Source organism: Hippopotamus amphibius, chromosome 1, assembly GCF_030028045.1.
Source record: "Hippopotamus amphibius kiboko isolate mHipAmp2 chromosome 1, mHipAmp2.hap2, whole genome shotgun sequence".
NCBI classification, from domain to species: Eukaryota; Metazoa; Chordata; class Mammalia; order Artiodactyla; family Hippopotamidae; genus Hippopotamus; species Hippopotamus amphibius.
The window spans coordinates 151,754,693-151,776,630 of record NC_080186.1 but is presented as its reverse complement, the minus strand read 5'-3'; the positions used below and the strand labels follow the sequence as shown (position 1 = coordinate 151,776,630).

General features: G+C 43.1%; 1 protein-coding gene across 3 annotated transcripts; it reads left to right on the top strand.

Moving 5' to 3' along the window:
• The first annotated feature begins 536 nt into the window (after positions 1-536).
• SMIM3 (small integral membrane protein 3) lies at positions 537-21,693 on the top strand. Of its 3 annotated transcripts, none has more exons than XM_057730840.1 (2): positions 537-766; positions 20,378-21,693. In XM_057730840.1, the coding sequence occupies exon 2, from the start codon at positions 20,389-20,391 to the stop codon at positions 20,569-20,571; it is 183 nt and encodes a 60-aa protein (XP_057586823.1). In that variant the 5' UTR covers positions 537-766; positions 20,378-20,388; the 3' UTR covers positions 20,572-21,693. The 3 variants fall into 3 exon arrangements, with proteins under 3 accessions (XP_057586823.1, XP_057586833.1, XP_057586841.1); XM_057730850.1 differs by having other exon boundaries at positions 19,415-21,693; XM_057730858.1 differs by lacking the exon at positions 537-766 and adding an exon at positions 4,109-4,167.
• The last annotated feature ends 245 nt before the right edge of the window (positions 21,694-21,938 follow it).

The window sequence follows — 21,938 nt, the reverse complement described above, 5'->3', positions numbered from 1 at the left end:
TTACAGCAGACAAGCAAGCAACTTCATGCTGGCCCTCCAACTCTGTCCTCACAACAGGACTGGGAGACTGGTGTTCCTGTCCTCATTTTACAGACAATGCAACAGTCAGCGAGGTGAAGCTTCTTGCTAAGTATCCTAGGCTCAATACATTGCAAAGCAGGAGCGTTGAGTTCTGCTCCTCCATTCAAACCTCCTTCCAAACCAAACTCCAACCAAACGAAAGGGCTAGACGTTCCCATGTATAAGACGACAGCCGGAAAGGATCACGAAGGATACATTTTAGGTCAACTCTCTCGGTTTACAGTACAAGAGAGTGGCGACCCTCGACAGGAGAAGTGATTGCTAAGGTCACATGGAGAGTGCGTGACAAGCTGCACTCTCGGGAACAGAGACTCAGTTTCTTCTCTCCTGGGCAGCCGGCTGGGGAGGCAGGGGGAGGAGCTGAGCTGCCGGAGGCCCCGACGCTCCGGGGGCGTTCCCTGGCGGCCGTGCATTCCACAGCCACCCGAGCGGAGCGCGCCCCGGGCCGAGCCGCCAGTCCCGGCCGCTCCTGCGCGCTCCCGCCTGCCCGCGCCTCGGAGCTACCGGGCACATTCGGGGCCGAGATCCCAGGGCTAGGGGTCGCATCCCGCTGCTGGAGCCCGTGCCGCCCAGGGAGATCTGGAGAAACGTTCCAGCTGCCTCTACCCCAGAACTTTTCGCAGACCTGGCATGATCCAGCAGCGGCGGGGGCCGTGGGTTTCCGAAGAAGCTGTGCGGCTCCGGGGTGAGTGGGGTCATCGGGGCTCGTGCGTGGGGCTCCGGCCCTGGTGCTGCTTCTACCCCAGTGGCCTCCCAACTGTCATCTTTTTATCTTCTTTTCTTCCTCATTTCTCCCCCTTCATCACTTTTGCTTTTCTCTTTTTCTCCTTCTGTCCGCCCCTAAGTTCCAACAACCTTCGGCGCTGGATCTTGAGCCTCCCCGGAGGCCGGAGCTTGGTTGTGTGGGCTCCAGCCCCACGGGAACCCGGCCTCCCTCGCGCTTCCCTCCTCCTGCCTGGGGTCGGGGGAGCGCGCACCTTCTCGAGCAGGCTCTGCTGCCTCTTTGCGATCCAGGCGCGGCGTCAGGACTCAGCTCCCCGGCCTGAGCACCCGCTGTGGGTGCTGCGCTGGCAGTTTGGGTCTTTGCACCACTCCGAGCAGCAGGCTATCTGTCCTACTTTTCTCAAAGCCGCGAGTGGAAGGCGCCAGGAGTTTGGAGTCAGGGATGGTGGGTTCCAGCCCTGGTCTGTCACTAGCAGTTTCTCCATCTATGAAATGGAGAAAATACCCTTTGCATACAGATCAAATGAGAAAGGGAACGTGAAAAGTATCTTGGAGAGAAGCCTCCCCCCCAAGCTCCCTCCTCCTGCCTCTTAGGACTTGGTTGTTCCAATTGTCAGTTCTCTTGCACCCCTGACCCCCCTCCACTAATTCCTTGAGGGTAGGGACTGTCTCTCATCCTCAGTGCTTGGCACAGGGCTTGGTGAACAGGTGCCCAATACTGCCTACCGAGCGCAAGAGAGATGTAAACCATAAAAACCCATACAACTGTCAAGGTTGTTTTGTGGATTGAGTGGCCAGGCTGGGCTCTTATTCATGCAGCTCCACTTGTTGCTCCCTGACTCGTTCTAGTCTTGTTGGCACCTGGGGCTCTTGAGTCTTCCTTTTGTCTATAGATTCCCTCAAAGCTCTAGGCTGTAGCGTTGAGAGCTGCTCAGTCATTCAAGTATGGAAGATTCCCTGATCGTCTGCTATGATCTGTGGTCCCACTGTGGTGGGTGAATAGTCTGTGGTCTGGAAGGACTGTGAATGCCTGAATAGGGTTGGGGGTGGGGGTTGGGGTGGGAAGAACAGTTCCCTGGGAGTCTGGAGACACTCTCAGTTACCTTGAGGGATTTCCCTATCTGGACCTTGCCTTCCCCATCTGCAAAATGAGGAAATGAGGGTGGAACAGCTGGGTGTCTGTGGTTAAGTGGGATGTGCTTTGGGGGCCACTCAGGCCACTCAGCAATACTCTGAGCACAGAACGAGAGAGCCCAGCTGAGCTTCAGGACATCATGTACTTCTGTAGTAACAACCGAAAAAGGCCAAGGAGAACCACGTCTCTGCTCCAGCCAAGACCTCCTGTTTCCATCTGTCTTGGGGTTGTGAATCATGCGCTGGGGTTATAAGTCATGCCCCATAAGATCTTCCAAACACTGACCTCTCACAGCGTCAGCACTGTGGGCTCCGTCACATAAAAGATCTGGGGACTCCCCGTCTCTGGGTCAGCCTGAGAATCACTGAGCTGTGGTGAGGTGTTTGAGACAAAAAACAAATTACAGGCTCTGGGGGCCCGAGTGTGGTTGGGTCATATATTGGGTGCAAGGGTGTCAGACCAAGGGGATAAAGAGGTAGTTGCAGCCTCAGGTGCTTTCCCAGCCATATTCACTTTTTTTTCTTTAAGAACTTTTTTTTAAGAACTTTTATTGAGATACAATTGACATACAATAAACTGCATATATTTAGTGTACAATTTGATATTTTTTCTTATTAGTAATGTATATATGGCAATCCCAATCTCCCAATTCATCCCACCCCAACCACCCTCGCTTTCCCCACTTGGTGTCCATGTGTTTGTTCTCTACATCTGTGTCTCTATTTCTGCCTTGCAAACCGGTTGATTTGTACCATTTTTCTATATTCTGCATATATGTGTTAATATACAATATTTGTTGTTCTCTTTCTGACTCCACTCTGTATGACGGTCTCTAGGTCCATCCATGTCTCTACAAATGTCCCAATTTCATTCCTTTTTACAGCTGAGTAATATTCCATTGTATATATGTACCACATCTTCTTTATCCATTCCTCTGTTGATGGACATTTAGGTTGCTTCCATGTCCTGGCTATTGTAAACAGTGCTGCAGTGAACATTGGGGCGCATGGGTCTTTTTGAATTATGGCGTTCTCTGGGTATATGCCCAGTAGTGAGATTGTTTCCCATCCCAGCCATATTCTGACCTTTTTTAAGAAAAGTGCCTCTGTTTCTTCTCCATGGGTTAAAACATACAAACACAGGAAATATTTCCAAGGAAAGAGGATCTTTGTCTTGATTGTCTTACGCTGCCACTATTGACAGTGGTATCAAAGACAGACACATGTATTCACACTCACAGTTTATAAGAGTAAATGTTGGTATTATCATACCCTTCTGACCCCCATCCTGATTGGCCAGGTAAGCTGAATAATGTAGTAATAATCATACTTGACATTTATTGAATGTTTGCTATTAGCCAGGCATCATTCTAAGCACTTTACATATATTAACTCATTTAGTCTTTACCATAATCCTATGAGGTAGGGACCATCATTGCATCCATTTTATAGATGAGGAAACTGAGGTCCAGAGAGAATAACTCACACATGTTCATACAGGAAGTAAGTGGCAGAGCTGCAGTTTGAACCCAGGAAGATTGGCTCCAGGGCCTATGCTCTGAACCTCACTGGAATTGGGGGGATCTGGGTTCAGATCTTGCCTCTGTCACTTACTTACAGGGTGACCTGGGGGAGTTGAGTGAGAATTTGGCAGCCACTGGACTAGTGAGCCACTAGGGACCTTAGTACCCTCCCAACTCACTAGGGAAACAGACAGTGAACTTCAAGTGGGAGTGGTGTACATCTGGGAGAAAAGGCTAAGAGTTTAGGTAGCCAGGAAGGGCAACGGGTCAGAATTATAACTGCCTGACACATTAAACAACAGCAAAACAGATTCATTGACTAAACTGTGTACTTTAAACTGCTTAGTTGTGTGTAGATACAGCTTCCTTATCTTGTTGATTTGGACCCTGATTGGCTGATTGGGCATGTGAATTGCTGGTGACCCACTACAAGAGGATCAGGGAAAAAGAAATGGAGGAAGGAGAAGGAAAGACAGAGAAAACAACTGGGTTCCCCAAATCAGTTTCAATGAATGATGACACATGTCTGGCACACTCGTCACTCCTCCTGATCCCCTGCCCCGGGCTGACACTGATACTCAGGACTTTCCCACAAACCTCCACAGGGCAGGAGAACCTTCTTGACGTGGCGCTCTGGACAGCCTCTACTGACTGATCGTTAAGTGTCTGTCCAGCCCTCCCAGATATCCTCTTTCGTTCTTCAGGGGTATGTATGGCCAAGGAAATAACGAGGGGGTTTAACAGGAGACCTTTCCGAGGGCCCTGGGTGGTACCTTAGGAAGCATGTTGGGGCTTTTTAAAGATTAATCTTCTCTTTCCCTCACTCTTTTCTATGTTTTCTTTAATGGTTTTCAACCCAACACCATCCTGACCTGGAGTGGAGCCCTAGGGGGAGCAGAGTCAGTCTTTGAGAGCTGGCCCCTTAGAGGTCACCTTGTCCATCCTCTCCTACTGACCTACAGGAAACTGAAGCTCAGTTTGAAAGAGGGACTTACTCAGGATCACACTCTGCATTTCTTTTCTTTTTTTCTTTTTTTTTAAATTGGAGTATAGTTGCTTTACAATATTGTGATAGTTTATACTGTACAGCAAAGTGAATCAGCTATATGTATATATATATATATCTGCTCTTTTTTGGATTTCCTTCTCATTTAGGTCACCACAGAGCACTGGGTGGAGTTCCTTGTGCTATACAGTAGGTTCTCATTAGTTATGTATTTTATACATAGTATCAATAGTGCATATATGTCAATCCCCGTCTCCCAATTCATTCCACTCCCCCTTCCCCCCTTGGTATCCATACGTTTGTTCTCTACATCTGTGTCTCTATTTCTGCTTTGTAAATAAGACCATCTATACCAATTTTTTCAGATTTCACATATAGGTGTTAATATACGATATTTGTTTTTCTCTTTCTGACTTACTTCACTCTGTGTGACAATCTCTAGGTCCATCCATGTCTCTACAAATTTTGTTCCTTTTTTATGGCTTAGTAATATTCCATTGTGTATATGTACCATATCTTCTTTATCCATTCCTCTGTTGATGGACATTTAGGTTGCTTCCATGCCCTGGCTATCATGAATAGTGCTGCAGTGAACATTGGGGTGCATGTGTCTTTTTGAATTATGGTGTTCTCTGGGTATATGCTCAGTAGTGGGATTGCTGGGTCATATGGTAGTTCTATTTTTAGTTTTTTTTTTTAAGAGCTTTTATTGAGATATAATTGTCATACAATAACTGCATATATTTAAAGTATACAATTTGATATTTTTTTCTTATCTATTTTTAGTTTTTTAAGGAATCTCCATACTGTTCTCCATAGTGACATATCAATTACATCCCCAGCAGCAACCTGCATTCATTTTCTACTGCTGTAACAAATTACCACATATTGAATGGCTCCAAATATATTGTATTAGAGTTCTAGCAATCATAAATCTAGTATGATAAATCAAGGCATCATCAGCTTGCATTTATTTCTGGAGTCTTTCGAGGAGACTTGGTTCCCAGCTTATTTGAGTTGTTGGCAGAATGCAATTCCTGTGGTTGTAGGACCAAGGTCACTGTTTTCTTGCTGGCTGCAAGCTGAGGGCCGTTCCCTGCTTCTCGGGCTGCTGCATTCCTTGGTTCATAGCCCCTTTCCTCCATCTTCAGAGAAAGCAACAATGAGTTAGGCCCTTCTGTCATATTTCTCCAACTCTTCTGTCTTCCTCTTCACTTTTTAAAGGACTCATACGATTAGATTGGGCTCACCTGGATAATCCAGGATACTTTCCCCATCTCAAAGTCATTAACTTTAATCACATCCACAAAGTCCCTTTGCCTCTTCTCTTGGCTCCTCCCTCTGAGTCATGCTTCCTTTTTCATATTCAAGGTTCGGAGGACCATGGCATGGACATCTTTGAGGGGCCGTTATTCTGCCTACCATACACAGCAAGGCCCACTTGAGGAGAGGGCCTTGTTCTGGATCACACGTCTTGGCAGGGGATTCGCACCACGGTGGTGCCCTTGCAGCTCTATCACTGACAACCCTCCTCCCCACAGTGAGCCCCCCCCGCGACAGCCCATCTCATGGAGCGTCTCCTTTGTCAGCCCAGGAGCAGCAGGCACTTGGTCAGTGGCAAATAACAGTAATGGATGGTAGAGGCTTAAACAGGATGCTGTGGATTTGGCCCGGGTTTCTCCTCTGCTGGCTCCCTGTTGGTTTCTAAGACTCTGTGATTGGCTGGGTCAGATGGTACGTGCAGTCTTGAACAGCTCTGGCTGCTTTTTGATCTCTTTGAAATATCCTGGTGTTTTTCCATTTTTCCAGCCACAGAGGAGCAGATGGAAACTCAGGCAGGGAACAAGTCTTTAGACTGTTAAGAATTTTGGAGGATATAGAAGCCAATTGGGATAAAATGAGAACAGAGTTCTCCTTAGGGACCTCGGGTCATTGGAAAAAGTCCTCTGATTTGATTTATTTCACATTTTTGATAGTCGTGTGTCCTGCCCATTCCTTCTTCTGACCCCTTTCTTTGGAAGAAAGGTCCCTGGTGAAATGGACTCCTTGCCGAGTTGGTAAATGCTTGAGGCTAACTGTTACATAAACTATTTCCAAGAGTAAATGTGAGGCTGGGATGCCCTTCTTACACTGGACTTGGCATGAGAAATCCCCTCCCCTTTTATCAGCCTCTCTGTCCTCTTTTGAGAACAGAGAGAGAAGAGTCCATACCCTGGCAGTAACTCCCCGACCCCTATATCCACCTCAATGCCCAGCCCCTGAACACAGGGAATCAAAACTTGAATTTGACTCACCAGCCCAAGAAAGTCAGCAGGAGCGAGCCCTAGAGGATGTTATTCTGAAGGCCAGTGCTCCTCTGCCTGGTACATACAAGGTGGACTGGGAAAGAAATAGGCCCCAGTAATCCTTCCTGAATGTACAGAGATCAGATCAGAGGGTATCATTTTATTCGAGAGATAAGGTTCTGACTTTAAGGTCACTGAACTTCTATAGGGATGAGGATCCTTTCTGGACCTCCCCCACTAACTAAGTTCTAGGAGTTAAGCTCGAATCTAAAGTTCCCCAGTCAGTCCATATTCATTTCTTTGTCAATCTTACATTCATCGGGCACTTACTGTGTGCCAGAGCCTGCGATGGGTGCTGAGGGAACAGCAGAGAACAAGAGACGATGCTTCTACTCTCTTTGTACTTGCATTGTACTTTAAGTGGGTAAAGATGGCCAATAAAGACAAACAAACAAAGAAGCAAACAAATAGCTAATTTTAGGCTGTGAAAAGTCTACGCAGAAAATAAAACAAGGTATGAGATAGAGAATGGCTGGTGGATAAGGTGGTAATTTAATAGGGTGGGTCTGGAAAGGCTTTTCCAAAGAGGTAACGTTTAAGTTGAGATCATGGTCATTGAGACTCTGGATATTGAAGAAAAGATCTGGGGGCAAGCACATTCTAAGAAGAGGGAACAGCAAGTGCAAAGGTCTTGAAATGGGACCAGCCCTTGGGACACAGGTCACTAGGTACCCCAGGCTACTAGGTGGCCAGTGGTGTACTTTTTGGTACTTGAGTTGCCCTCTCTGTCTGGCCTAAATGCTCCATTCTTTTCTGACAATCTCATCGGCTCTTTCTGAGGGTAGAGCCTTAGGAAGAAGTGCTATAAACTGGGCCATGCTGGTAAACCCCCTAGTCTACTGCCCTATGAACCATTACCTCCTGTTTGTTCACATTCTGCAAGATGCTTCAAGAGACGCCTCCAGCATAAGTGACTGAGAGCTGCATACAGATATTAAGATACACACAGCCACTGGGGAATACAGGCAACTACTAAAACACACAGAGGGGACTGGAATATACAAACACAACACACATAGACATTAGAACAGATGTGAGAACACACAGGGACACTGGCACACAGAGACAGTGGGACCAGACACTGCCACACAAGTACTGGTACACACAGACACTGGTATACACAAACAGAGGGACACACAGAACCTGGGACACACACACACACACACACACACACACACTGGACACAGACACCACTGGGACACAAGGAAACTGGGGTATAGAGACTGAAGCACACAGAAACTGAAACTCAGAGACACACAGGAGCATGCTGAGACTGGGACACACAGACAATAGAATATAGATGTCGAGGCACACAGACGTAAGGACACATAAAAACACTGAGACACACAGACACTTTACCTCACAAACAGTGAAACAAGCAAACACTGGAATATACATACACTGAGGTACACTGACATTGGAACACATAGAAACTGGGACCAAAAAAAAAAAAAGGTGACTCAGAGCCGGTTCTAGCTGCCTCCTCCCTAGCCTCCAAGTCTGCTGGAAAGGAAACATCAGCTCTGTCTGCCCAGAGCTCTGGCAGTGCTGGACCAAGGCCACACCTGTAGGAAGCCACCTGCCCCTATCTGCCTTTTCTCCCGCTGTGGCATAATTAAGCTTGCCTGCCAGCAGGAAGTCATTTCTTTTATTGCATTCTTCCTTGGAGAACTCCTTGGTGGTAAAACTGGTTGATAACCACTGGCAGTCTCTCAAAAGTTAACTGTTAGCTGCAGTTCAGATATGGAGAGCGTGCATTTCCGGTGGAAAGTCAAAGCTGGGACAGACATCAAAGGCTGTTTGTTAATGAAACTATCACTGTGGTTTTCTAGATCAGATGCAAAGTACTCATGGTGCCCAAATTAATGGTGGAGGCTCTGAACTTTGCGTAACTTTCGGAGCTGTATTCACTAGCTCAGTTTAACATTTGTGAAGCCCTTAGTGTTTACCAGGCATTGTCCGCGTGAGTGCTGTATGTACATTAGCTCATTCAACTTCCGCGGCATCCCTATGAAGAGGTGACTATCATTAGTTATTATTATTCCCATTTTACAAATGAAATTGGAGCTTTAAAAGGTTAAGTTTCTTGCCAAGGCCACCAGGACTACATATGCTCCCAGCACACCGACTGTCTCATCAGATCTGGGCTTCACTGATGATGTTTATTCTACTGATCCTGCCTTTCCCCTCATTTCTTTCTTTTGAACTCCTGCTTATCTTCAAAGTCCGTATCAAAAGCCCCCTTTTTTGTCTTCGATTTTACTTAGAAAAAAACGAAGGCATAAGGATTACTGTTTTTTTGAGCATCTATTATTTTCCAGAACTCCATACATATTATCTCACTTTATCCTCACAATAGGATGTTGCAGTGCAGTGCTTTTAGTGTCCCTATTTTAAAGATAAGACTGAGGTTTAGAGATTTTAAATAATTTGTCTAAAATTATACTTCTAAGGGTGAAAAGCAGGATTCAAATCAAGTACTCTACTTCTTTCCTCCTTAGAGATTGCATGTGGTTTGTACCTTTAGTCCACTTTTCTGCTTTGTATTACAATTTGAGATTGTAATTAATGTCTTTTCCTCCAGAGGAGCCTGAGCTTCTCAAGGGCAAACACTATATTTATCTCTATCTCCACACCCACTCCCTAGTGTTAATCACAGTGCCATAAATGTTTATTGAATTAGATTGAATTGCTACTCTACTAGTTTCATATTTGGACTGGAGGAATAGGTCAGGTTAACCAGTGCTGGGGCTGGTTGATTAAAAAAAAATCGTTAATATGGATTAAGCATCTGTCATCTTTGTTGATAAAGTGAAGACATAGTCCAAGGTAGGGATGCTAACAAACTCTAGCCAAAGGGGGTAGATCTTTGCAGAGAGTCCCTATGGTCAGGAATTATTAATCATAGGATGAACGTTTGTAGAGTGCTTTCTGTTTGTCAGAGCACTGCTAAGTACTGTATGTGATTATTTCATGGAATTCTCCTAACCCTGCAAGGCAGATACTACTATTTTCCTATTTTTGTTTTTGTTTTTGTTTTTGCTAAGTAAATGGAAGCATTAGGAAGTTTAAGTAACTGATTCAAGGTAGGTGAGCTAGAAAGTGGTAGAGCCACATTTAAATCCAAGCCAACCGGCCTCTAAGACTGGGATTTTAACACTACTCTGCAGTCTGACTGTTTAGGAAATAACTCCCTGCTGTTTCCAAGTATTTTCTCCGCTCTAAGAGCTTCCATTGCCTTACCAAATTACAGGAGCTGGGGGATTTGCTGATTTAAGAAATGTTTATTCAGTACATACACCACTGAGTAGAGAGGGAAGGCATTCTGTGAGGAGAACCGAGCTGTGTTGGCTAAAATCAGTGCTGGGGCATAGCTGGAACCCAGGCAAAGCCCATTTCTCTCCCAGTCTTTCATCCTCTATGTATGTTGGCTTTTTTCCCCCAATTTGGTGGAATCTCCCACTACAAGTAGGATTCTAATGTCTCTCCCTCTCTTCTCTGATGTTCTTACCCATGGTGAGGAATAAATAAGTTACGAGGCTTTGTCATTACATTCTTCACTGGGCTGATTTGCATTTGGACCTTAAGTCAAGGGATGAAATACAAAGGGTGGAATTCCACCCATGAGTGATTCTGACAGAACACTGCTTTGCTTTGCTTTTGGGTGTGTGTGTGTGTGTGTGTGTGTGTGTGTGTTCCTGGGAAACCATTTCACTGCCTCACTTTTGGGGAAGTTGCTTAGGGCTCTGGGCCTAAAGGTCCCCCTAGGTTATTACATAGTAAAATAGGTACAGTCGAGAAGGTAACGGTACAGTCAAAAAGGTGCAGTCAAGAAGCCTGTACCAGCTATTATGGAAAACAGTATGGAGGTTCCTCAGGAAACTAAAAATAGAATTATCATATGATCCAGCAATCCCACTCCTGGGCATATATCTGGACAAAACTTTAATCCAAAAAGATACATGTACCCCTATGTTCATAGCAGTGCTGTTCACAATAGCCAAGACAGGGAAACAACCTAAATGTCCATTGACAAATGAATGGATAAAGAAAATGTGGTACATATATACAATGGAATATTACTCAGCCATAAAAAAGAATGAAACAATGCCATTTTAGCAACATGGATGCAACTAGAGATTGTCCTACTAGGTGAAGTAAGTCAGAAAGAGAAAGACAAATATCATATGATATCACTTGTATATGGAATCTAAAATATGTCACAGATGAACCTACCTATGAAACAGAAACAGAAATAGACCACAGACATAGAAATCAGACTTGTGGTTGCCAAGGGGGAGGGGATTGGGGGAGGGAGGGACTGGGAGGTTGGGGTTAGCAGATGTAAGCTATTATATGTGGAATGGATAGAAAACAAGGTCCTACAGTATAGCACAGAGGACTATATTTGGTATTTTATGATGAACCATAATGGAAAAGAATATTTTAAGAAAGAATATATACATGTGTAACTGAATCACTTTGCTATACAGCAGAAACTAACACAACATTGTAATCATCTATACATCAATAAAAAATAGAAGCCTGGCTGGCTCTCATTCTTTGTTGTGTAGATTTCTAGAATACCATTAATTCGTAGAAGTTTTATCTCCACAAAACAAACCCACTAGGATATAGTATTGCTGTATTCGTTTTCTATTGCTGCCATAACAAAGTACCACAATTTTGTGGCTTAAAACATCCATTGATACTCCCACAGTTTCCTTGGGTCAGGAGTCCAGGCACAATTTAGCTGGGTCCTTACAGAGCTGCAATCAAGGTGTCAGCCAGGCTGCATTGGCATCTGGGGGATCCATTAAGGAGGAATCTGCATGCAAGCTTTTTCAGATTGTTGGTAGATTTGTTTCTTGCGACTCAAGCCCAGTAGAAGAGTATCTTTGACTTAGGAAAAGCTTCAGCCCTCTTTTAAAGGACCTTCACCTGATGAAGTCAGACCCACCCAGGGTAATCTTTTTGACTACTTTAAAGTAAGCAATTTGGGAAAAAGAAAAAAAAAAAAATAAAAAAAAATAAAACAGGAAAAAAAAATAAAGTAAGCAATTCTAGAACCTTAATTACATCTGCAAAATCCCTTCACCCCTGTTATGTGAACTAACCTAATTACAGGGTAACACCAGGGGACAGAGATTACGGGAGCTGCCTTAGAATTCTGCTTACTGCCATTGCTTTACAGAAATAGCCTATTTACAGTTGTAACTGGAGCATACGAGAATCAGCTGTCTATTTTCTGAGTCAGGTCAAATGACTTAATGTGTGAAATCAGTTCTAAAACGTACTTGTTCCTACACTAAAACTACTCTGCTTTGAACTTGCTTTCCAAATGCAATATGTTATGCTTCCCTTTATTCTGATGTAATTATCCTCCAAGTTATTCTCTTCCAATACCATTAATAAATATATAGTTATTCATAGAGGAAATAATCTAAATTATTAACTTTTTATTTTAAATTAATTTTTCTATTTGAAATCATATATTGTAGAAAAGTATTAATTTAAGAAGTCTTCTATGTCCTTAGGTGATTTTTTTACATCTTTTTGTTCCATCAGTATTTGAGAGAGATGTGTTGAATTCTCCCACTATCATTGTGAATTTGTCTATTTCTCCTTAGAGTTCTGAGATTAGGTATATAAAAATTAAAAATAATTTTATCTTTTGGTATCTCTAGTTACACTTTTTGACTAAGAGTCCACTTTGTCCGGTGGTAAGATGGCTCTACTAGCTTCCAAAACTTATGATAGGTGGCATTTCTTTTGTTTCCATTTACTTTTAACATTGCTGATTCCCCATGTGTCTCTTGTAAAAAAAAATATATATTTTTATAGGCTGTGATAGTTTTTGTTAGTTTGGGCTTAAATCTATCTTTTTATGTGCTTTCTATTTGTCCTACCTGTTTTATTTTTTCCCCTCTTTTTCTTGTTTTCTCTGAAAACTATGTACCCTTTTACTACTTTTAAATGGCTACCCTAGAGATTACAAGATTACATTCTTGACGTAACAAAGTCCAATGTTACTTGGTTATTTTGCCCTTTCCCAGAAAATGCCAGAAAATAAGAACACTTTAGTTCTGTTTCTTCTGCTATTTATTTATTGTTATTGAATATTTAAATCCTGTATTTTTATCTGAAATTTTCTTTCATCTTAATTCTTTTCAGTTATTTTTGTTCACTTTAAAGAAATTGTTCTGCTTTCTAGATTCCATTGTTTCTGTTAATTAGCTATCAGTCTAAATGGTTTTCATTTGAAGATAATCTTTTTTTCTCTTTGTCTCTGGTTCTCAGCAGATTTACTGTAATGCACCTAACTATGGATTTCATTTTCTTTACCTCACTAGGACTTCATAGGGCTTCTTTAAGTTTGTGAATTGATGTCTTTCATCAGCTTTGGAAAATTCTCAGTATTTCTTACCCTAATGTTGTTTCTGCCCAATTCTCTATTCTTTCTTTCTAGGCCTCCAGTTACATTGTATGTTGCATTGTGTCACTGTTTCCTCTATACCACTTACCCAGTTTTCTGTATTTTTCATCCTTTTATTTCTGTCTACTTCATTATAGTTTTTTTCTGTGTTTTTTTTCTCCAGTGCACTAATTCCTTTTTCAGCTATGTTTCATCTGCTGTTAAGTCCATTCATTAAATTTTTATTTTCAATTATTGTATTCTTCAGTTCTAGAATTTGTTTGGTTCTTTTAAAAAAATCTATTGTGTTCTTTCTTATAGTTTCCAGTTCTCTGTCAGAATTCTCCATTGTGTTTTATTTTCTCCTCAAACACAGTAATCAAGGTTACTTAAAGTGTGTGTCTGTCTGACAACTCCAATATCTGGAGCCCCCGTAAATCTTTTTCTATTGTCTGTTGTTTCTGATGGTTCCATTCTAGTCATCCTGCCTTTTTTCACTGCTGCTTATTTTTGGTCATGATTGGACATTATGTTTGAATAAAGAATTTGAAATTTGAATAAAAGATTGAGTTATCGTCTCTAGAGAGGATGTAAGTTTGCTTCTGCCAGGCAACTGAAGGTACTAGCTATCTGGAACAAACAATTCAATTTTGAGGACTGTGATGGTTCAAAGCTGGGTTGCAGTCTCCAGGATTAGTATACTTCTTGTTCACTCTTAGCACTAAGAGTGCTCTTTGAAGTCCAAACTCAAAATGCAGGGTTTTTGCTCTGTCTTGGTAGTCGTGTACTCCTGAGTATGTCAGAAACACTGCTTAGCCTCCATCCTCCACTAAGAGAAATGCTGCGTCAGACACCAGGCTCACCTCCCTGGATTTCTGTCTTCTTCCAGATCTTAGCCTGGTAATTATTTTGCTACTTCTTAGTGCCTTTGAGCAGATTTTGGGGGGCCTAATTTTTCTAGTTGTCCTCAGTAAGAGGATGGATCAAAATTTTCTAGTTTGCCATGACCAGAAGTGAAAGTCTTGATCTTTGTAGATTGCATCTCTCTCTCCTTTAAAATTGAAGTATAATTGGCATAGGACATTATATTAATTTCAGGTGTACAACATGATTCAAAATTCATGTATGCTGTGAAATAATCACCACAATAATTCTAGTTACTCTCTGCCACCAAAGTTACAATTTTTTTCTTATGATGAAAACTTTAAGATTTATTCTAACGCTTTTCAAATATGCAATACTATGTATATATTATATATGTATATTTTTTTTACAACAACAAAGTTTATTTTTTGCTATTGCTACATGTTACCTGAAGGTTGGCAGTGGCTCTGTGTTTGTTTTTATGCCAGTACCATGTTTTTGTGATTACTGTGCTTAGAAATATAGTTTGAAATCAGGGAGCGTGATGCTTCCAGCTTGGTTCTTTCTCAAGATAGCTTTGCAATTCAGGATCTTTTGTTGATTCCATGCACATTTTAGATGGCTTGTTCTGTGTCTGTGCATATCTTTTCTTAATTCTCTAAATCTCGAATGGCCATTGACCAAAAACAGTAATAGTCTGACCTGGACTTAAAAAGAGAGCTATGGATCTGTCCCCCTGCCCCGATCATACTCCTGGGTTTGTGTGGGTGCTCTGGAGGTAGCTGTATCAAGTGGTGAATAAACGGTCAGGAGACCTGAGTTTGAGTCCCATTTACTAGTTTTATGATCACTAGCCAGTTAACCTCTCTCAGCTTTAGTTTCCACATGCGTAAAATAATATATCCTGCATGGGGTCACTGTGAAGGTTAAATAAGTTAACGTATGGGACAAGGCCTAGCACAGCCCTTAGAGGTTGGTATTTGTTAAACAAATGCTGGTTTGTGTGGTTCTGTGTTTAAGGGGAGAGGTACTTAACTTCTTTGTGCTTCTTGGAATTAAAAGAGTTATGTCTTTTGAGTAAATAATAGTAACTCCTAAGAGAATATCTTGTATATAGCAAGTCCTTAGCAAGTGAGTGAATGAGGAGGTAAATGAATGAACACCCTAGACAGAGTTACTAGTCCTGACAGTGCTCAACCAAAAGCTATATTGCTTTGTCAGAGAGGTGAAAGTTACTTGTCGGGGAGTGAGTCTCATAACTGCAAAGTAGCTACATAGCACAGATTGTCACTTTGCATTTGGTTATTCTAAAACTCCTGATTTGTAGGATGTTTTAATTTATGAAATTTATATATTATTTTGTTGGCACTAGAAAATTTCCCATAGGATAGAATTGACTGGAAGGATTCTTTTTTTTTTTTGTAAAAGAGCTTTCATCTGCTTAAGAAAAATGGTCCCCAAGGTAAAACTTGATGTTTCTGAAGCAGGCAGCAGGGATCTTCCACTTTCCTTCCTAGACTGGACCAGATAGACTACTTGATAGATGGGATGAATTTCCCATCTTTGGGGAAGGTACAGTGTTTTCCTCCTTTGGAGGAACTACAATTTTTTTTTTTTATGCCCTTACACTTAGTCTTATTAATGGATACAAAACAGTCATTTTGGGATTCTTGACTTTTCCACTGAATTGTCTAAATCGCTTGAACTTGTGGTCTAAAGCCGAGCCGTGATGTCTCCAGGTCACAGGGCAGGTGGTGTAGGGCCTGGATGGTGCCAGTGGCTGATGAGGCCAGTGGCTTCTTTGTCAGCTCAGGGTGACTTTAACATAGTTTTTTAGACAAACATATTGAACATATGTTAAAGTTTATTATTCATTAATGAGGTAAATAGCAGATAAAGTATACCAGTTTGAAGTAACAAGAATTTAGACCTGACTGCTGTTTTACCTCCCATGGTCATAAAAACCTTATATTTTTATCAATGATAAGGTTAAATTTGTGACATGAATGGCTTGTGCCGCATTCCGACATGACCAATTAATCCGAAATCACAAGTAATATATCTGCAAAGCAAACAATAAGCTTATTGATCTATAGTTATTCATTAGATGTACCAAGAAACAGAGTTTTACACCCTCACAAGGAGCAAGTCCCCCAGATGCCAGGTAGAGGTCAAACAGAAGTCAGCTGACGCAGCTTCGAGTCCTGCTTTTTCTCAAGCAAATTTTCCCAGCATGCCATTAATGGTGCTGAACATATGGTTTGTGTCTCTTCTTTTTGGGGGAAAAATTGTTTTCTTTCATAGTGGGGAGAGGTGGAAGTGACGGGAACCTCTGCTACACGGGAGAGAACACGCTGGAGCACTGAGAGGGTTTAAACAGGGAGACAGAGCTCCCTGTGCCCTCTGACGCCTGGCCACGTGTATGGCTAGCCTTAGAGCCCTGGAACACTGGCTCCCGAAGGGCCCTTGGAGAACATCACAGCCTGTGGCTTTCTGTCTGTGTTTTGAGGAGCCCAAGGGGTCAAGGAGCAGCTGAACAGCTGTGCTGTACCAAGTGAGCAGGCTGTGTTAAGTGGGGACACCAGAAAAATAACCAGGAAAAGTTACGTTCTCAGATTTTTTTCAGTTAGAAGAAAAAAAAGTGACTTTCATTTCATCATAACAGGTACGTTTTAGTGTTACGGTTTAGTATTGCTTTTAGTTTGAATTGCATGTATGAAGGGGGTGGACACCCTAATCTCTAGCGCTTAGGGCCTCCGAGGATGTTTATTCAGCTCCGCTGACTGGATGGGACTCCAAACCCCCGACCTTGGGCCCTCCTCAACATTCTAGAGCAGCTCCAATTTTATCTGTTTTTGTGACTGGGCTTTAAATAATTTCACATGTGTAAAAGTAATAGCGGTACAGTCTAGAATACTGATTACAGACGAAGTTTCCCTTATTCATCTATTTGTTCTGTTTTGTTTTAGCTAGGGCCAGTGACCCGATAAGATTTATGGCTTTGAGTGATTACTCTGGAAGAGGGTGAGCTTGAAGGTGGGGGAAGGCCTCTGCACCTCAGGTTTGCCACCTGTGAAACAAGCCTAATTCTAGCTTCAGTGGTTCTTGGTTGTGGATGAGCCCTGAAGCCTGAGTTCCTGTAAATGACAGGTTTTCCTTATGAAAATCAGCAAGGGAGATTATGTGTTCCTGGCATTTGGAGTGACAGAGACCGTTTGATGTTAATGGGTTTACCGGAAAGGGCTTTTGTGGGGTTCTTTTGGCCCGAGGCAGGCTAGCTATTGATGTAATCAGGAGACCACAACGAATGATTCCCCCGCCCCCGCCCCCGCCCGTCCCTCTTAACAGTGTGCGTCTCCTGTGACTCACACGGCTGTGCCTCAGACCTTGGAGAAAGTGACCACATTTCCGAGGCTGAGGCAGGGCCAGCCTGCGCCTCTTCCTCCAAGGCAGGCCCCCGCCTGATACTCCCGTGGCCCTGAGAGCCTTGCCAGAGGCTTCTCCTCCATCCTAGAATTTGCCCACATCTGACCAGACCAGCTGCAGAGCACAGAGGAATCAGTTCCCAAATCATGGAGCTAGGAAGCGTCATTCTAGAGATCCTTGAGTCCAGGGGTTCTCAGACCTGGCTGCACATTCAAATCACCTGGCAAATGAGGGGAGAAAGGCCCCTCTGGAGTCTCACTCACTAAGTCTGTCATGGGACCTTGAAACAACGTTTTGTTAAACTGTCCTAAGATGGTTCTCACTTAGCATGGTATATGGCATTTGATGACCACTAATCTAGTCTCATACTTTAATTTTATTTGGCTTGAAAAATGTATGTGTATGTATTTAGTCTTTTTTAATATAGAGAGTTATAAAGAAAAACAAAAACAAAAAAGCCCATTTTTCCATCAACCAGGTGACTTAAGCAAAATTAAAAGTAAGACATGCTCATGTTTGTAAAACTCAAACAGTATAAAACAATGAAGAATGAAAAGCAAGAACTTTTCCTACTCCCAGTCCAACTCCCAAAGGTAATCACTATTAACCCTTTCTTTTTTTTTTATTTTTTATTTTTTTGGGGTACACCAGGTTCAATCATCTGTTTTTATACACATAGCCCCGTACTATTAACCCTTTCTTTTCTGCTTACACGATTTTGCTTTTACATAACCTCCCCATCTATCTGCTTAATTCTACAAAGTCAGAACCAAAGGAATTAGCCTGTATACATTATCCTGCACTTTATTTTCTTCCCCACTTAAAACTATTTTGGAGCTCACCACAGATCCTCATTCTTTTTGATAATAACTATTAAATAAGTTAATATTTGTAATACACTTGGAACAATGCATGGTGTATAACAAGCACTATATATTTGTTAAATAAATGAATGAAAATTGCTGCACGGTATTCCATTCTATGGCTATACTCTACTATTTATGGATACTTCTGTTGTGCTGGTTGCTATAGCAGACAGTGCGGAAACAAACATCCTAGTATGCATATCTTGGAGACTGTACCTTGGGTATGGTAATCAGTAAACTTACTTAACACGGCCACAGTGGGCATGGAGCCAAGGGCATTAAAAAGGAAAGGCTATTGATTTAGGTAAAAGCAGGAAATAGGACTGGAATTGGGAATTTTGCCTGGAACATTGAATCACAGAATTATAAATCTTTGATCTGGAAGGACGTGTAGGAGATTGTTTGTTCTGGCCTTGTGACTTCTGGGCAGGGAATGTGTTGCACCTGTGGTTCCCAGGTTGCACACTGAGCCCTGGGGAGCCGCATTGAACTCACTGGAAAAGTGTGCGTCTGGGGGCTGTGGGAGCTGTCATATTTTTGACAGGAATATTGATATTTGACACCTCTCAGACATTGTGCAAACTACTAGCTCAAGATAGTTTACAGTTTAACATTAATCATACTACATTCCTTTTGGTGATGCTATGTTTTGTGATGCTGAGTTTTTGGAGGTTGCCATGATACTGCACATGAACGAACATGGAATAGGAAGTGAGCACAGCATTGTCCCATCTGACTACAAAGTTTGAAAAATTGTGCAGTGCCTTCACAGTTGCACACATGCCGTTAGTAAGTAACTAGCTAAGAGTGACATAAAATTTTTTTCTTTCAATTTGTGTGTATTATTTTTTCCAACAGCTACTCATTTTGTTAGGACATAAATGCTTATTAAATTGAACCCAACTACATGATAAATGGAACTGCTAGGTATTTCTTTTGGCCTGGAGTGCTGTGAGAAAATTGCTGAGACTCTGAGGGCGCTGTGAATCGGAAAAGTTTGGGAACAACTGATTTACATTTTTATCCATCAGAACTGTTTTAACTGCAAGTGAGAGAAACCAAACTGACACTGGCTTCAGCAAAACCAGAGGATTATTCACTTATATACCTGGGATGTCCAGGGTTGCAGATGGCATCAGACTGGCTGGGTTCAGGTACTCAAACAACGAGGTTGTCCAGACTCCGCTTCTCTTTCCATCTCTAGCACATGCTCTCCCACGTGGGTGAGATAGCCCCACACCTATCCTTTCCGGACTCACATCCTTTTAGCTTTAGCAATCCCAGCAGGATCCTCCTTCCCAACAGTCCGTGAATAAAAGCCCTGGGGGAACTTGGGCTGACCCAGCCTGGCTCACGTGTCTTTCCCTGAACTGAGGCTATGGAGACTGGTGATGGCCAAGCCTAGGTCACATGTGCTTCCCCGTGCTCAGGTGCGTGCCCTAACTAAACCGCACAGAAGCTCCAGAGAAGAGGAGGTTCTGTTACCAGAAGAAGGGGAGAAGGGGTGCAGGACCCGAAACAATGAACTTCCCATTTCACAGAGGAGGAAACAGATTGGTGGTATGATTGCTTAATAGTTAAACTTGAAGGCTCTGGGGTCCCACCCATCTGGCTTCGCTTCCTTGGGCAACTTAACTACATCTATATCTTTTAAGGCTTTAGAGTCTTCATCTCTAAACTAGAAATAACTGATGATAAAGGCCAAGAAATAAAAAAGCGTGATGATAATAGTCCCTACATCTCAAAGGGTTGGTGGTTGAAGTGAGGACTAGGTGAGTGAATACATACACACAGAGTATGTAGTTAGCATGGGGCCTGGCACATAGGCAGCCCACAGTAAATGAGGCTGTTATTATTATTGATCAGGCAACATTAACAAGTACACAGCAGCTGATAAGTGACCTACCTTCTGACTCCTGGAGCAGGTCTCCATCCAAATAGGGAGGCAGGGAGAGGGTACAAAACGGTGATTTCCTCTTTCCTGTCTGTTGCAGAGTGAAGCAGCATGGACGCCATCAGCCAGGTCCCCGTGGAAGTCGTACTCCCCAAGCACATCCTGGACATCTGGGTCATCGTCCTCATCATCCTGGCCACCATTGTCATCATGACCTCCTTGTTGCTGTGCCCGGCCACTGCTGTCATCATCTATCGCATGCGGACTCATCCTGTCCTCAATGGGGCCGTCTGAGAACTTCCCGAGAGGGGCAGGTGAGGGATGAGGACAGCAGCCCCGGCCCCAGCTGCTTCCTCTTTCTCAGAAAAGCAGCAGGAGGGACTTTGGAGCATGGACTGTGGAGCTCGATATGTGAGGAGACCTGAGTTCTGGTTTTGATTCTGTCACTGGCCAGTGGTGTGAGTTCGGTCAAGAGACCTAACTCTATGAGTTCCAGGTTCCTTATCTTCCAAATGGGGATCGTGATCCCTGCCCGTCCTACCTCATGGGGTTGTGAGAACCAGTGACCTAGTCGAGGGTAAAGCTGTTGGTAAGCAGACACACAGGTGTTACTGCTGAATGCTGAGAAGGTTTGAAGAACCAGAGACCCTAATTGCTGATAAGAGCCTTCAGTGTGGTGAGGGAGACACTGGGGCAGAGCAGCCTTTGCCAGTGCCCCTCAGGTGAAACCAAGCAAAGGCATCCTGTCCTCATTCCAAGGGACCAACAGCAAGTGGCTCAACGCTATTTCCTTTGAGGTGCCACGCCATCAAGTTTTCTAATTTGAGAGGGAACTGAGCATGGCAGGGGAGGGAGGTGGGTGGATCTTCCTAGGACACCAGAACCTCTGCAATCTGGAGGGGGCTCTGCCATTTCTTGGCAATGCCAAGGGAGCTGGGGCAATGGGCTTCCTTCTGCGTTAGAGTCCCATAGCTTTGACACTCAAGCAATGTGGGCAAATGTAGGGTGGCTGAGTTCCCTGGCCAGCTTTCAGGATCTCCAGCGCCCCTGCCCCTGCCACCCCACCCCCAGTCCCCAGTGTGCCCCTCTGCCCCAGCTCCTGCTATAATTAGGTCCACTGCATAATGTGTACTGCAACCATTCCAAGGTACAGACATATTTTAAGAGATGTTCCCTGCACTTTCGGAACTAGCTCAAACAACAATGTTTATTTTAAACACTATGATTTATATTTATATGTAGAGAGAGATTTCTGGACCACTCGAGCTCTTTGACCAAAATCAGGAGCATCTGGGGATTTGTTAAATTATGTAAGAAGATAGCACAGATTATCGGGATATTATTGTGTGAAAATGATGCTTTTACTTTGATCTGATTTCATTGATGTACACAACTAATTTCCAATAAAGTGCTAGAATGAGCATGTCTGAAGTCTTTCTTTAAAAAGCAACTATTAAACTCAGTAAGAGGAGTCCACTGAATTTATGGCCTTAGGGACAGTTTGAATGTAGGAACAGAAAGGGAAAGAGGACCGTCAACTCGACTTCAGTGAGTGGATCTAGCTTCAGTAAGAGCGTGAATAGTTGTGCAGTTTACCCAGACATAGAATGCAGGAGGGAGAACAGATTTTAGAAGACGATCAGTTTGGTATTGGGTTTCGT